The sequence below is a fragment of the Molossus molossus genome, unplaced genomic scaffold (genome assembly GCF_014108415.1).
Source record: "Molossus molossus isolate mMolMol1 unplaced genomic scaffold, mMolMol1.p scaffold_m16_p_10, whole genome shotgun sequence".
Lineage (NCBI taxonomy): Eukaryota > Metazoa > Chordata > Mammalia > Chiroptera > Molossidae > Molossus > Molossus molossus.
Genome location: NW_023425345.1, coordinates 102,611,854 through 102,627,931, shown reverse-complemented (window position 1 = coordinate 102,627,931; position 16,078 = coordinate 102,611,854). Strand labels below are relative to the sequence as shown.

General features: G+C 38.8%; 1 protein-coding gene and 1 pseudogene across 4 annotated transcripts in view; both read right to left on the bottom strand.

The window, feature by feature from the left end:
- The window catches only part of CENPJ (centromere protein J), a 65,182-nt gene that overhangs the window by 35,670 nt on the left and 13,434 nt on the right, over positions 1-16,078 (bottom strand). For all 4 annotated transcript variants that reach the window (XR_004958355.1, XM_036252550.1, XM_036252552.1 and 1 more), the window contains exons 6-9: positions 14,202-14,304; positions 12,483-14,094; positions 9,821-9,953; positions 5,533-5,698 (exon numbers count right to left, since the gene is read on the bottom strand). Coding sequence is in view for 3 of the 4 variants with exons in the window: in XM_036252550.1 (XP_036108443.1) it covers positions 5,533-5,698; positions 9,821-9,953; positions 12,483-14,094; positions 14,202-14,304 (2,014 nt within the window). In the remaining variant the exon portion in view is untranslated. The remainder of the gene's footprint in view (positions 1-5,532; positions 5,699-9,820; positions 9,954-12,482; positions 14,095-14,201; positions 14,305-16,078) is intronic.
- LOC118623244 lies at positions 14,399-14,816 on the bottom strand (annotated as a pseudogene).

Below are 16,078 nucleotides of genomic sequence, written 5' to 3'. Positions count from 1 at the left end.
TTGGTGGGGGGCAGTCAAGACTTCAGTGGAGGAAATAACTGCAGGAAGTAACTGCAGATGTGGAAATAGTAAGAGAACCAGAATTAAAAGTGGACCCTAAAGATGTGACTGAATTGCTGCAATCTCATGAGATGAGAAGAGAATGGTTTCTTGGGATGAAATTTACTCTTGGTGAAGAAGCTGTGAAGATGTTAAAATGACGACAAAAAATTTAGAATATTACATCAACTTAGTTGATAAATCAGTGGCAGGGTTTGAGAGAATGGACTCCAATTTTGAAAGAAGTTCTACTGCAAGTAAAATGCCATCAAACACCATTGAATGCCACTGAGAAATAATTTGTGAAAGGAAGACTCAACGCACCAAACTCCATTTGTCTTATTTTAAGAATTTGCCACAGCCACCCCAACCATCAGCAACCACTCTGATCAGTCAGCAACCATCAATAGTGAGGCAAGAACTGCCACCAGAAAAAAAAAAATGATTTGCTGAAGGCTGGTTAGCATTTTCTGGCAATAAAGTATTCTCTAATTAAAGTATATACATAGTTTTTTTTATTTTTTATTTTTTCCTTTATTGATTTTAGAGAGAGAGGAAGTGAGAGGGGGAGAGAGAGAGAGAAACATCAATGAGAGAGAACATCGACTGGATGCCTCCTGCATGCCCCTCACTGGGGATCAGGCCCACAACCTGGGCATGTGTCCTGACCGGGAATCAAACCAGCGACCTCCTGGTACATGGGTCGATGCTCAACAGCTGAGCCACACCAGCCAGACTATACATAGTTCTTTTAGATATAATGCTATTGCACACTAAAAAGACTACAGAATAGTGTAAACATAACTTTTATATGCAATGGAAAACCCATGTTCATGGCACTTACGATATTAACTTTATTGAGATGGTCTGGAATAAACCCACATTATCTCTGAGTATGCTGTACCATCTCTTCACTCTTTTTTAAAAATGTTTTTATAGATTTTATAGAGAGAAAGGGAGAGATAGAAACACTGATGTGAGAGAGAAACATCGATTGGCTGCCTCCTGCAACCCCCCTACTGGGGATCTAACACACAACCGGGGCATGTGCCCTGACTGGGAATTGATCCGAGACCTCTCAGTCCATGGGGGGATGCTCAATCCACTGAGCCACAAAGGCCGGGCCTCTTTATTTTTTTAATGAATTAATAAGTGAAAGCGTATCAATAAATATGTTTGTTTTCAATTAACTATATACCTGTTTTTAAAATATGTATTTGCAAAGTAGAGGTAGAAAGAAGGGTAAATATAGGAAACTATGAATGAGCCATATAGTTTAAGAAAAACAAGGAACCGTACCAACAGAAGAAATCATGAACACCCACAGTTACACACAATATCAAGGCTTTTGAAAAGGGTCCAACACTTAAGCCAACACTAACAAAGCAGAAAAAGGGTTCAAGAAAATGTTGCAAAATTATGAAATTTTCTAATTTCCCAAAGAGGAAAGCTAACTCACCAACTCTCCAAGAGATGAGGCCTCTAAATCAACATTGTCCAGAACTTTCTGCAATGATGGATGTGCCCTGGACCTGCACTGTCCAGCGTGACAGCTACCAGTCACACAATAGCTAGCTACTAAGCACTTGAAATGTGGCTAATGTAACTGAGAAACTGAATTTTTAGTTTTTTTAATTTCAATTAACTTAAATTTAAATAGCCAGCCCTGGCCAGTTTGGCTCAGCAGTTAGAGTACTGGTCTGCAGACCGAAGGGTTGCAGGTTCAATCCCCAGCCCCAGATGGGGTCATGTGGGAGGAAACCAATCAATGTGTCTCTCTCACATTGATGTTTTTCTCTCTCCCCCACCTTCTCCCTCCCTTCCGCTCTCTCTAGAAATCAATGGAGGAATATCCTCAGGTGAGGATTAACAACAATAACAAAAAATTTAAATAGCCAGATATGGCTAATGACTAGCAAACTGGAGAGAAATGGCTTAGAGAATAAGAGAATACATTGTTTGAGAGAAAAGCACCAGGTTACAATAAAGTAAAATCTATATGTTATTATCATCAAAGTAAAACTACAATAAGAAAGCTCATCTGCTATAGTTTGAATCATACTGGAAGAAGAAATCTCAGCTGTGACATAGAGGGGAAGATGGGGGGAATCAAGCTTATAATCTTGGGTGGTTTAAGAAGGTTGGTGGTTGTTTTTCCTTTTGGGTCTAAGATTTTTGTAACATAGCAAGGTATCAAAGTAAGTATTGCTCTACTCCTAGGAGACTCAGAAACAGTAAATATGAAATGACAAACCCATTATGCAGATATTTAAGAAGAGATTATGGTTTTAAATTTAGTGAAAAGTTTTCTGATAGCTGAATTTGATTTTAACTACTGTTTAAAGTATTTGAAGTGGCCCTGGCCTAGTAGATCAGTTGGTTAGAGTGTCATCCCAATTCACCAAGGTTGCAGGTTTGACCTCCGGTCAGAGCACATATAAGAAGCAACCAATGAATGCAATAAATAAGTGTAACAACAAATTGATATATGTCTCTCTCAAATCAAATTCAAAAATTTTTAAATAAGTAAATAAAGTGTTTGAAGTATTCACATAAAAGTCATGTTAAATTTGTATTATTATAGATTATAACAATAATCTATCATCTAGATTATAGATTTTTTTTTGTTTTTTATCCTCACCCAAGGACATTTTTTCATTTTTTGTTCACATAGAGTGGGAGAGAGAGAGATGAAGAGAGAGAGAGAGAAACATCGATGTGAAAGGTACACATCAAGTGGTTGCCACCCATACGACCCAACCAGGGCCGGGGACAAACTGCAACCGAGATACGTGCCCTTAGTCGGAACCGAACCTGGGTCTCTCTGGACCGCAGGCCGACGCTCTAACCGCTGAGCCAAACCGGCCAGGGCTAGATTATAGATTTTAAAAAGAAATTCAAGTAAGTTTAATATCAATTTTTAATCTTACCTAGCAGGCAAAGAGCAAAAAACACTCTAACAGTTGTTAGAATTAAAAATTGAAATAATATTATTAAGAGATAATCTGGTAACATCTATGAATGTAGATATTTAACCTAGAAATTTCACTTCCAGAGAGATATCCTACAGAAATACTTGCGTATATAAGCTACATGGGGGCAAGGATAAATTTGTTTTGGCCACTCCTATATTCCCAGCACATGCCTGCTACATCGGAGGTATTCAATAACCAAATGCTGAATGACTAAGTAGAAAATGATTGTGAAGTGATGTGTGTAAAAGGTTATTCAGGATAACACTCTTAACAGAGAGAAAAGGAACAGAAACAACATAAATGTTTAGTTAATTAAATTATGGCACATCTATATAATGCAATTCCATTCAATGGTAAAATTAAGAATGAGGATGCTCTTTATGTTAAGATACAGATGATTTCAATACACTACCATTAATTTTTTTTAAAGAATTAAGACTATGGCCCTGGCTGGTATGGCTCAGCGGTAAGTGTTGCCCACGGACCAAGGAGTCCCGGGTTCAATTCCGGCCAAGGTCATGTACCACGGTTGCGGTTCGTCCCCGGCCCAGGTTAAGGTTGTGAAGGTGGCAACCAATCGATGTGTCTCTTTCACATCAATGTTTCTCTCGCTCTCTCTTCCTCCCTCTCTCCCTCCTGTTCTACCTGAAGATTAATGTAAAAATGTCCTCGGGTAAGGATTAAAAAAAAAGAACTAAGAATATGTGTGTATGTATGTGTGTGTGTGTGTGTGTGTACACACACACACACATATATATATACATACATACATAAATAGATATACATAAAATTCTCTGGAAAGATGAGATTGGTAACATTGGTTGTCTCAAAAGAGAAGAAAACTCAGTGCCAGCACAGGAGTCAGAGGGAGAGATTTCACTGCAGATCCTTTTTCTTGAAATAAAAATTTTAATAGATTGTTAAAGTCTAACAGAGTTAATAAACCAAGCATTAGCCAAAATATGGCATGTGTTTCTACTCACAAAAGTAAAAAAGACGCTAATCAACATGACATGTAATAACAAACTATAGGTGTGCAGATGAAATTGTTTAAAGATGACATACTACAGAAAGGAAGAAAGCAAAGGATAGAACTCAAGAATACTGGTATTTAAAATATGGAAGTGAGCCCTGGCCGGTTTGGCTCAGAGGTTAGAGTGTCGGCCTGTGGTCCAGAGAGACCCGGGTTCCATTTCCGCTAAGGGCATGTACCTTGGTTGCGGTTTGTCCCCAGCCCTGGTTGGGCCGTGTGGGTGGCAACCACTCGATGTGTCCCTTTCACATCAATGTTTCTTTCTCTCTCCCCCTTGCACTCTATCTGAACAAAAAATGGAAAAATGTCCTCAGGTGAGGATAAAAAAAATATGGAAGTGGAAGATGAGTTTGCATTTTATGCTGTAAGAAAGAGATGGCTATTCAAAATTTTTCTCTTGGGCCCTGGCCGGTATGGCTCAGTAGTTAGTGTTGGGCTGCACACCAAAGGGTTGTGGGTTCGATTCCCAATCAAGTGCATATACCTGAGATGCAGGTACCCATTCAGAGTACATCTCTCTGTCACATTGATATTTGTGTGTGTGTTTCTCTCTCTTCCCCCCTCTACCTCCCCTTCCACTCTCTAAAAATCAACAGAAAAAATATCCTTAGGTATGGATTAACACACACAAAAAAATAAAAATTAAAAATAAACTTTTTTCTCTTGGTAAATTAAATTTTTCTTTTGATGAAGTCCAATATACCCAATTTTTCTACTATACCTAGTTCTTTGTCTTCTCTTGGAAGTCTCTGTATATGCCAATGTCATAAATATATTCATCTCCATTGTTTTCCTATAGTTTAGCTCGAAATGCATTAGTTCTTTTTAAGTACTACAGGCCTCTGGTCACGCCCATTTCTAACTTTGAAATGAATAGGACTGATAATTTGGCCTATCACTTTATAAGCTTTAGAATTAAACACGTTTAGCATATAGGCCCTAAATTATTATAAATGAATAAAACTAACAGTATTTATTGTGTGGTAGGTCAAATAAATTATCACATTACTGGTATATTAATTAATTCATATCATTATCATACTCTTCTTTTTGGTTTGGAAGTAAGAGAATAAATATTTTACTCTTTTTTTTTTCTTTATTGATTTTAGAGAGAGGAGAGGAAGGGAAAGGGAGAGAGAGAAACACTGATGAGAGAGAACATTGCCTGGCTGCCTCCTGCATGCCCCTACTGGGGATCGGGCCCACAACCTGGGCATGTGCCCTGACTGGGAATCGATCCAGCGACCTCTTGGTGCATGGGTTGATGCTCAACCACTGAGCCACACCGGCCAGGCATATTTTACTCTTTAAAAGCCAGACTGCTAAAGGTGTTCCTGATGCAGTGTCTCTGACAGAAAATTTATTGAGTCAATAGATAACTAATAAACTGATACCCAATATCTCTTTGACACATCAAATAAATCTAAGATTCTTACAAGACTGAAATCTTTACTAACTTATATGAGTATATAAGTATGGGTATACCTGTATTTCTTCACGTTCCTTTTTATCTGGCAAAGTTCTTGCAACTGTAGTATACTTTTCAAAAACTTTTCGTTTATTTTGTAGCTTCTTCATTTCCTCCTTTTTAAACTCTTTTATTCGAGCCAATTCATTTGCTTTATGTTGTTCAAAGTCTGCGATTTCTTTCCTAAAATAATCAAATGATGTTATCTAAGGGAATTATCTAAGGGGACCATCTCAATATGATAATCCACATGTGGCACCAAAATGGAACACCAGGGACAGCCTGGAAATGAGGAGTTGATAGTCTTGGTGAACCATTTTCAACCCATAGCACTGAAATGATAGTCAATTATCTCAGTAAAGCACCCCTCCAACAAGCATCCACTGGAAACCTACACTGGAGGAACCATAGTGAAAAAACTAAACATCCTTACTCCCATGTAGCTTCTTACATCTAATGGGAGAGACAGACAATGAGAGAAGAAATAAGTAAAATAATTGGAACATTAGGACTGGTAAGGAAAAAAAATAAGCAAGGAATGAGGTTAGGTAAGATAGCAGATTAAAATTACAGATGGAGTCATCTTGCTGAGATAATACTTGAAGTAAAACTTGAAGTGAGAGAATGGCCATGAGGATATTTGAACAAAACAGTTCAGACAGAGGGAACAAACCACATGTGAAAACCCTGAGGAAGGAATATGCCTGATGTGTTCAAAAACAGCCAAGCAGCCAGTATGGCTAATTAAGTGAGCAGGACACAGGGGGGAAAAAAACAAGGGCCAGATTAACTAGGAACTTGCAGTCTACTTGAGGACTATAGTATTTGGCTAAGGAGAATGTGGATGAGAGGAACTGTCATAACCCACGTTTATTCTTCATGCTGTGTTAGGGCACAGGGAGCGTGACAGCAGCAAGATAGTGGAATAGGAGAGGTCCCTGGCTCACGTCCCCCCACATAAACAACAGTCCAACAGCTTCTGTGGAAGCTCTAGACTGGGAAATCCTGGTGAAGCCTTAAGATCAAGGACAGCCACCTACAGAAGGCAGGCCCATGCCCCAGAGGCAAACTTACTAACCATAGTGCTGGCTGCAGAAAGAAAACAGCCTAAGCATCCTATGGACTCAGCCCCAGCTCCATCTGCCAAGACTCAGGAAAAGCCACACCCATTTGTGCCCCTGATAGAAGGCCCACAAACCTCAGTCCCAACTATAGATCCTGAAACAGCCCTGTAATGTGGCTCCAGCCTGCTACACTGTGGTACTGGAGGCAGTCCCTGCCCACCCAGAGACCCAGCAGGAAGATGCACAGGAACCTGGCGGGAGCCACACTCATCCTTATCCCTGGCAACAGATAGCCTGCCTGCAGACTCAACAGTGGACCCAGAAGTACCCCATGACCTAGCTTCAGTTCTGTTTGACTGTGGACCAAAAAGCAGTTCTGAACAACCAGGGATCTAACAAGAACCATGTCTACCTGCCGACCATGGTTCTCATAGTGGACCCAAAAGCAGCCACATGATTTAGCTACAACCCCACTAAAATGTGATTCTGGAGGCAGACTCATCAGTCTAGGGATCCAGCAGGAGAAAGTACAGACCAGCAAAACCAATCTGTAAAAAACAGGAAGAGATATTTGCTCTTTCAAATGCAAAGACTCTTTCAACACAAGACTCTTGTTCCTTCAATACAAGACTACATGCATCATGAAGAATGAGGCAAACATGACACCACTAAAAGAAACAAATAAAGCTCCAGTAACTGATCCCAAATACATAGAGATCTACAAAGTGCCTGACAAAAAAAATCAAAATAATTGTTTTAAGGAAGCTCAGCAAGCAGCAATAAAACACAAATAAACAACCAACAAAATCAGGGAAACAATACATGAAACAAAATGAGAAGTTCAACAAAAAGAAATCATAAAAAAGAACCACAAAGAAATTCTCAAGCTGAGAATACAATGGATGAAGAGCAAAAATGCAAAAGAAGTCTTCAGCAGCAGATTCAATCAAGCAGAAGAATCCGTGAACTGGAAGACAGGTCATTTGAAGTTACAGTCCACGGAGAAAATAAAATGAAGAAAACCTAAATGATTTATGGAACATCACAGAATGAACCAATATACACATTGTATGAGTCTCAGGAGAGAGAAAAAATACAAAATCAACAAATCCTTTGATAGATTAAGAAAAAAAAGATAAATAAATGTCATAAATGAAAGAGGAGATATTACAACAGATGCCTCAGAAATAAAAAAGATCATATTATGAACAATTATAATTTAAAAAAATTAAATAACCGAAAAGAAATGGGTAAATTCTAGGAACATATAACCTACCAAAACTGAATCTAGAAGAAATAGAAAGCCTGAACAGACCAATAACAAATAGATTGATCAGTAAGACTCTCCCAACAAAGAAATGTTCACAACCAGATGGCTTCACAGGTAAACTCTACCAAACATTCAAATAATTAATACCAATTCTTCTTAAACTCTTCCAAAAAAGAAAAAAGGAACACTTCCAAACTTATTTTATGAGGCTAGTATCACTGATACCTAAGCCAAAGACATCACAAGAAAACTACAGGCCAATATCCCTGATGAACATAGATGTAAAAATCCACAAGAAAAAGACTAGCAAATCAAATTCAACAGCACATTAAAAGCATTATATAGGATTGCCCTGACTGGCTTGTCTCAGAGGTTAGAGTGTCAGCCTGCAGACCAAAGAGTCATGGGTTTGCCCTGGCCGGTTTGGCTCAGCGGTTAGAGCACCGGCCTGCAGTCCAGAGAGACCCGGGTTCGGTTCCCGGCTAAGGGCACATACCTCGGTTGCAGTTTGTCTCTGACCCTGGTTGGGTTGTGCGGGTGGCAACCACTCAATGTGACCCTTTCACATCAATGTTTCTCTCTCTCTCTCCCTCCCACTCTATCTAAACAGAAAATGAAAAAATGTCCTCGGGTGAGGATTTAAAAAAAGTCATGGGTTTGATTCTGGTCAAGGGCACACACCTCCTTTGCAGTTCAAGTCCCTGGCTCTGGTTGGGGTCGTGTGGGAGGCACCCGACTGATGTATCTCTCTCACTTCAATGTTTCTTTTTTATTTTTTTTATTCTCATCCGAGGACATTTTTGGATTTATCTTAAGATAGAGCAGGAGGAACAGAGAGAGAGAAACACTGATGTGAGGAGACACATTGAGTGGTTGTCTCCCACACGAGCCCATCCAGGGCTGGGGAAAAACTGCAACCGACATACGTAATGTTGGCAGGAACCAAACCCTGGACTCTCTGGTCCACAGGCTGATGCTCTAACCGCTGAGCAAAACTGGCCAAGGCACATAGATGTTTCTTTCTATCTCTTTCTCTTTCTCTCTCTCTCCCTCCCTCCCACTGTATATGAAGATAAATGGAAAAATATCCCCGGGGGGGGACTAAAAAAAAAAAATGTATTATACAGGATACCAAGTCAGATGCATCCCTCAAATGCAAGGATGGTTCAATATATGCAAATCAATTTATCTGATGTGAACTGGTGCAGCCACTGTGGAAAACAGTATGGTGGCTCCTCAAAGAATGAAGTAATTAGCATATAATCCAGCAATTCCACCCTGATGATAAATTCAAAAGAATTAAAAGCAGAAACTTGAACCCTAGCCAGTTTGGCTCGGTTGTTAAAGCCTCCACCCACAGACTGAAGAGTCACGAGTTCAATTCCCGGTCAAGGGCACGTACTTGGGTTGCAGGTTTGATCCTGGGCCCAGGTTGGGATTATGCAGGAAGCAACCAAATCCATGTGGCTCTCTCACATTTACATTCCTCTCTCTCTCCCTCCCTCCCTTCCACTCTCTCTAGAAATCAATAGAAAAATAGCCTCGGGTGAGGATTAATGAAAAAATAAATAAATAAGTAAAAGCAGAAACTTGAACAGATATTTGTACACCAATGATAATAGCATTATTTACAATAACCAAAAGGTAGAAACAACCCAACTGTCCAGCTACAAGCCAAGGAATGCTGAGTTGCCAGCAACCACTAGAAGACAGGAGAAAAAGCATGGCTTTTCAAAAAACTGCTTTTTCAAATTTCAATTTATAATCTCATCACCAAGAGAATTCATCTTTTAACACATCTTTGACCACAATCAGTCATTTTATTTTAGTCAAAAAATTCATACGTGGTACATATTTCATTTCCATTTATATTAGATTGATAAAAATTGTTTCCAATATTTTAGATATGATCTTAAAAGATATTAACTAAATCACTATATATTTTTTTCCAACTTACAAATACAAACTTACCTGAGTTTTTCCAAGGCACTTTTTCGTTCAATGTGAAGTTTAGCTAAATATGTGTTCTCAGCTTTAAATTTTTCTATTTCCATTTCCAATTCAATAACTTTCTCTCTCAAAACTTCAGATCGCGCACTATCACCTACAAAACAGGCCATAAATATTGAATTTCACAGAAGTTCTTCAGCAGCAAAAACAGTAGCTACCTATAAACACTAAGAACCAAAAATATGATAAATATCCCATTAAAATGCACTCAAAATAATGTTTTTAATAAATTAAAAAAAAAAATTTTATTGGCCTGCCCAGGCCGGTTTTGCTCAGCGGTTAGAGCATTGGCCCGCGTACCAGAGTCTCAGATTCAATTCCGGCCAAGGGCATATGCCTTGGTTACGGTTTGTCCCTGGCCCCAGTTGGGGCCGTGCAGACCGGTCAATGTGTCTCTCTCACGTTGATGTTTCTCTCTCTCTCTCTCTCCCTCTCTCTCTCTTCCTTCTTCTCTCCCTCCTACTCAATCTGAAGATATATGTAAAAATATCCTCAGGTAAGGATTTAAAAAGGAAAATTTTATTGGCCTAATTTTCTAAATGAAACCAGTCTAAATTTAAGAATCAAATTATTCTACCTCAAAAGAGTTTCAATATGACAATGAATTAACATTATCTATAAAAAGAAACAACTAGAATAAATTTTTTAAAGGCCAGTATATAAAAATAGCTTAAGAACATGAACAAGTCACAAAATATCTTAAACACTGATACCAAAAAGCAAAGTTTACCTCTCACTAATCAAATAAATACAAATTAAGACTTTTTTCCAAATATAAATGTGTTATTTAAGAGAGTAAAATAGCCCTGGCCAGTTTTGCTTAGTGGTTAGAGCGTCAGCTTGCGGTCCAGAGAGACCTGGGTTCGGTTCCCGCTAAGGGCACGTACCTCGGTTGCAGTTTGTCCCCGGCCCTGGTTGGGTCGTGTAGGTGGCAGCCACTCGATGTGTCCCTTTCACGTCGATGTTTCTCTCTCTCTCTCTCCCTCCCACTCTATTTGAACAAAAAATGGAAAAATGTCCTCAGGTGAGGATTAAAAAAAAAGAGACAGTAAAATAGCCAATGCTTCTGCCCTTCAACTACCGTTCTAGAAACTAAACCTGATTTCTATCACAAGGCTAAAATATACATATCTACTCCTTGACCACACTTCTAAAAATCTAGTTAAAGAACAAACTTGTGAATCTTACAGTTTTGCACAACTTATGCATTGCAATGGTATTTCTACTAGCAAAAAAGTTGTCGTACACTAAGAAAATGACTGAATAAAATTATGCTACATTCATATAATGCTATGCAGTCATTTTTAAAACACACAGTGTTGATGATATGGCCAACACATGTTAAATACCTGGTCAAAAAGGATGAAGCAAATTATAATACATGCCTCTACAATATTTAAAATACACAAGAAAAATGACTGAAAAGAAATATCCCAAAACGATATCATAGTTACCTTTGGGAAGTTCAGTTATAAACATTTTTGCTTCTACACTTTTTAAACTTCCAAAATTTCTGCAAAAAGTACTACTTTTAAATTCAGAGTATTTTAAAAAATAGCTTGCTATAATTTATATCTTGAAGCACCCATGCTTTGCAAGGTTCAGTTTATAATATAACATGATATAATAGAAGAGTTTTTCAGTAGAGTTTTAAAAAGTCCACCACATTGCCCCGGCCGGTTTGGCTCAGCGGTTAGAGCATCGGCCGGAGGTCCAGAGAGACCCGGCTTTGGTTACCGCTAAGGCCATGTACCTCGGTTGCAGTTTGTCCCTGGCCCTGGTTGGGTCGTGTGGATGGCAACCACTCAATGTGTCCCTTTCACGTCGATGTTTCTCTCTCTCTCTCTTTCTCCCACTCTATCTGAACAAAATATGGAAAAGTGTCCTCGGGTGAGGATAAAAAAAAAAGTCTATCACATCAACTGAATACTATACAGCTATTACATTGAACAAGGCAGATGTGTGTGTTTGAAAAAATCTTCAAAATACATTATAAGCAAGATGCAGAATGTTATTTTAAAAGTCCTGTTTTCGTTTGTATAAAAAGAAAATTACACACACAGATGCTTTCTTATACACAGAAAGTTCTTAGCATATACAAATGAAATGGGAATGTTGGTGCCTCTAGGAAAGGGGACTAGGAGCCCAGGTGTGGGGAAAGAAAGAAACGTGAATTATATTGTATTTCTTCTTGGTCATATTTAGCAAGTTAATGTATGAGGTAATAAAAAAAAATTAAGTAAAATAGTCATTAAAAAAAAATGTATGTGCACACACAAAGTTTACTCCCCAGTAACACAACCCATAAAAAGTTGAGTACTCCCTGGTTGTAAAAGAAACTTCAATGTTATTTTATAATAAAGCAATTCACTTTCGAGCCTTGAGAATAAGATGCAAGCTTAAATTTGAAAATTCTGAAATCACAATTCATCCAAACCTCTTACACTAGTGACTATTCCTTATTTAGACCCACAAAACAAGTCAAATCTTAACGAATCACCTATAATTAAGACTTCTACTGAGCAACTCGAAAGGTTGGAATTTAAGGCATTCTGAAAACATACTGATAAGATAAATGGTAAATTTCTAACATTTTGTTATCTATTTTACAATGCTGACTTACCAGCGGGTTGGTCTTGAATGTTTAACTTGGGTTCATTTCCCAGGTGTGAATCTGATTTTGATTTTGGTCTTGGTTTCAAAGAAGGGAATAATTTCATCATCAGATCCGATGGAGGAGGACTTGTGACTCTGCTGGACTGGCTCAAGTCTTCCTTCTTGACTGGTGCAACCTTCCTTTTTATGGTTTTGTCCAGTACACATATTTCAGTCTCATTAGGGTAAGCTGTCTGGGGAGTTCCATAAATGGCTTCATTCCCAAGCATAACATCATGTTTAAATGAATTCTCTTCAAGATCAGTCCAAGTCCTCTCATCATCAAAGTCAATTTTACTCACGCTTAGAGATGAGGGTCTTCTTGAGGACTCAGAACCTTTATTTTTCAAGCTTTCTGTTATGATAGACTCATCACTACTATCATCTTTATCAGACAAATCTAAATCCACATCTCTCCTTTTATCCTCCTCTTGAGTTCCCAGGTTTGTAAAAGGTCCCTTCCCATCACAGACTTGCGGACTATCTTCTTTGCTGCTCAAACCCCTTTCGCTATCCTGAGTTGAAGGCTTTATGACAATGCCCAGTTGTTCCTCAGAGTCAGTGCTACTGTCACTGTTCATTACACCATCACTGCTGGCATTCCACCTCATCTGATTTTCAGAAGGGTTCATTTGGATCGCTCTTTTACTGACTTTCCAAGACGGTTCCCCCAATCCACCAAGTGAGGACAATGATTTGATTTGTTTGAGTGCAACCTCACACTCACCTTCATTTTCACCTTCAATATGGTCTGGACGCTCATTTTGATTACACTGACTAATGGGACCCAGTGTTGTCTTTTGCTGTTGCACAGCTTTGACAGGGGTAGAAGACAGCCGGTGATCTTTGCAGATCTGTTGGTCCCTCTGTAAGATCTTCAGTACAAATGAGGAATTGCTGGAAAATGATATTTCATCAGCAGCTTGTTCTAAAAACAAAAATTCATCTAATTCCAGATTTTCCTTTTCCTTTTCTCGTTCCCAATTCTCTAACTTTTTCTGAAGAGAAATGTCAAGAGAAGATCCTGACTCTTTCAAGGTCTCATTTATCGGGCTCTTAGAAGCCATGCAGCCAACTAGCCCTGTCGAAAGGGGAAGTTTGTCTTTAACTTGTGTGTTATTCCATACTCTGCAACCAATATCACAAGGGTTTGTACACTCAGGTTCATTTTCTTTACTATTAGATTCTACTTTTTTCCCTAATCTGATCTGGTCTCTTAATTGCCCATCACATTTCTTCCCTGCCAGTATTTCCAATCCTGATGGAAGGAGACATTTCTTATTACTCTTAAGCACTTTTGGCTTCTGACTGAGTGTGACAGAACCATTCTTGGTTCTAGTTTTAGCAGGAGGGTTCTCTGTACATAGTTCTTTATTTATAAGAGCAGTTTTCCGCTGAAATTGTTGTCTGTCTGTTTTAAACACAGGTTGGTCCTCTGAAACACTCTGATTAGTCACTAGTCTACTATCCCTCCCTTTCTGAAATTTAGATTTAGCATTAGTAAACCTGGCTAAACCTTCTCCTCGTTTTAAGAATGGTTGTTTTGGTTTTGCTTTGATTAGCAATGATCCTTCTGCTTCCTACAATAAAGAACAAAATTTAAATTAATGTTGATATATTTAAAGCAAATTATAAACAAATCTCTATACAGTCTGATATAATTTAATCAAATAGTGGTGATGCTAACCCTTAGCTGTTTCTGTCTCAATTCTTGTTCTTCCAACTGAATTTGTTCTTCCAAGTACTCTTCAAATGTCTGTTTCTTTTCTCTAATAGCACCTTTAATAGGCCTAATCATAAAAATAAAGTTATTTAACATGCAAATCATGACATGAATATTTTACACTTAATGTGATTGACAGACACGCCTGACTACATTGAACATTAACCTTTTTCAATGTCACAGAACCCCTCCCCCACCTTTGAAAATGTTTTTCAGATTGAAAAACAAATTTTTATTGTCCAGAAACATGTATTTTAAAAATTCCACCAAAAAGATGCTATTCTCTCCATCTTATTCCTCCTCTTTGTCAACAGCCCTGCTATAAAGGACATTATCACACCTTATAAAAACTTCACTCGGGTGTCCAGACAAGGCTACATCTATGTATTCTTCTGTGTTTATAAGCTGCATGTTCATACAGCCATCTACACCGATACCTGGTAGCCTTTGTACTCCATTCCCCACTTAAATTTCACCATTACTGGCTTTCCTGTTAATCCACTGAGGAATGGTTTGGGATTGAGGGGCAAACTCATCACAACAATGAGCAAATGCTGCAGGCTATTTGCTGGCGTCTGTCCCTTGTGACTGGAGCACCTTCCCCTCTGAAAATGTAATGAAAGCTACAATCCCACTCCATCACTCAAAATACAGAAATATACAATACTCCACATGATTTGAAAAAAAACCTTTCTGAAGTCCATCTGTTGACCTAACTTTTGAAATAAAATATTCATGATATAACTTTGAAATATCTTTCAAAAATAGTTCATTATATACACATTCATAACTTCAAAAAGATACTTAACAATGTAAACAGAGCAACTATTAAATAAGTCATGTGTGTCCTAACTGGGTGGGTCAGTTGGCTGGAATGGCGTCCAGTACACCAAAAGTGGAAGATTTTATTCCTGGTCAAGGCACAAACCCAGGTGGGGGGTTCCATACCCGGTTGGGGCACATGGAGAGACAGCCGATTAATGTTTCTCTCTCTCCCTTCTTCTCTCTCAAATCAGTAAAAATAGCCCTTGCCAGTTTGGCTCAGAGGTTAGAGCATCGGCCCATGAACCAAGGGGTCACAGGTTTGATTCCCTGTCAAGCGCACATACCTGGGATGCAGGTTCAATCTCTGGCCCTGGTCAGGGTCATGTGGGAGGCAACCCATCAATGTGTCTCTCTCACATCAATGTTTCTCTCTCTCTTTCTATCTATGTCCCTCCCTCTCCCTCCCTTCCATTCTATCAAGAAATAAATGGAAAAATATCCTCGGGTGAGGACTAATAAAATAAATAAAAATAAAGATAAACACTTTCCTTTTTTATCCTCACCTGAAGACGTTTTTCCCATTTTTTGTTCAGATAGAGTGGGAGGGAGAGAGAGAGAGAGAAAGAGAAACATTGACGTGAAAGGGACACATCGAGTGGTTGCCACGCGCACAACCCAACCAGGGCTGGGGACAAACTGCAATGGAAGTATATGCCTTTAGCAGGAACCGAACCCGGGTCTCTCTGGACCGCAGGCCAATGCTCTAACCGCTGAGCCAAACCGGCCAGGGCAACATTTTTTTCTTTACTGATTTTAGAGAGAGAGGAAGGAAGAAACACTGATGAGAAGAACATTGACTGACTGCCTCCTGCATGCCCTCCCCCATACTGGGGATTTGGCCCACAACCTGAACACGTGACCTGACAGGAATCAAACAGGTGACATTTTGGTGCATGGGTTGACATTCAACCACTGAGCTGCACCAGCCAGGAGATAAACATTTTTTTTTAATCATTTGCCCATCAATAGCATATATCAAAATATTTCAAATATATAAGAAAATAATAAACAACTTC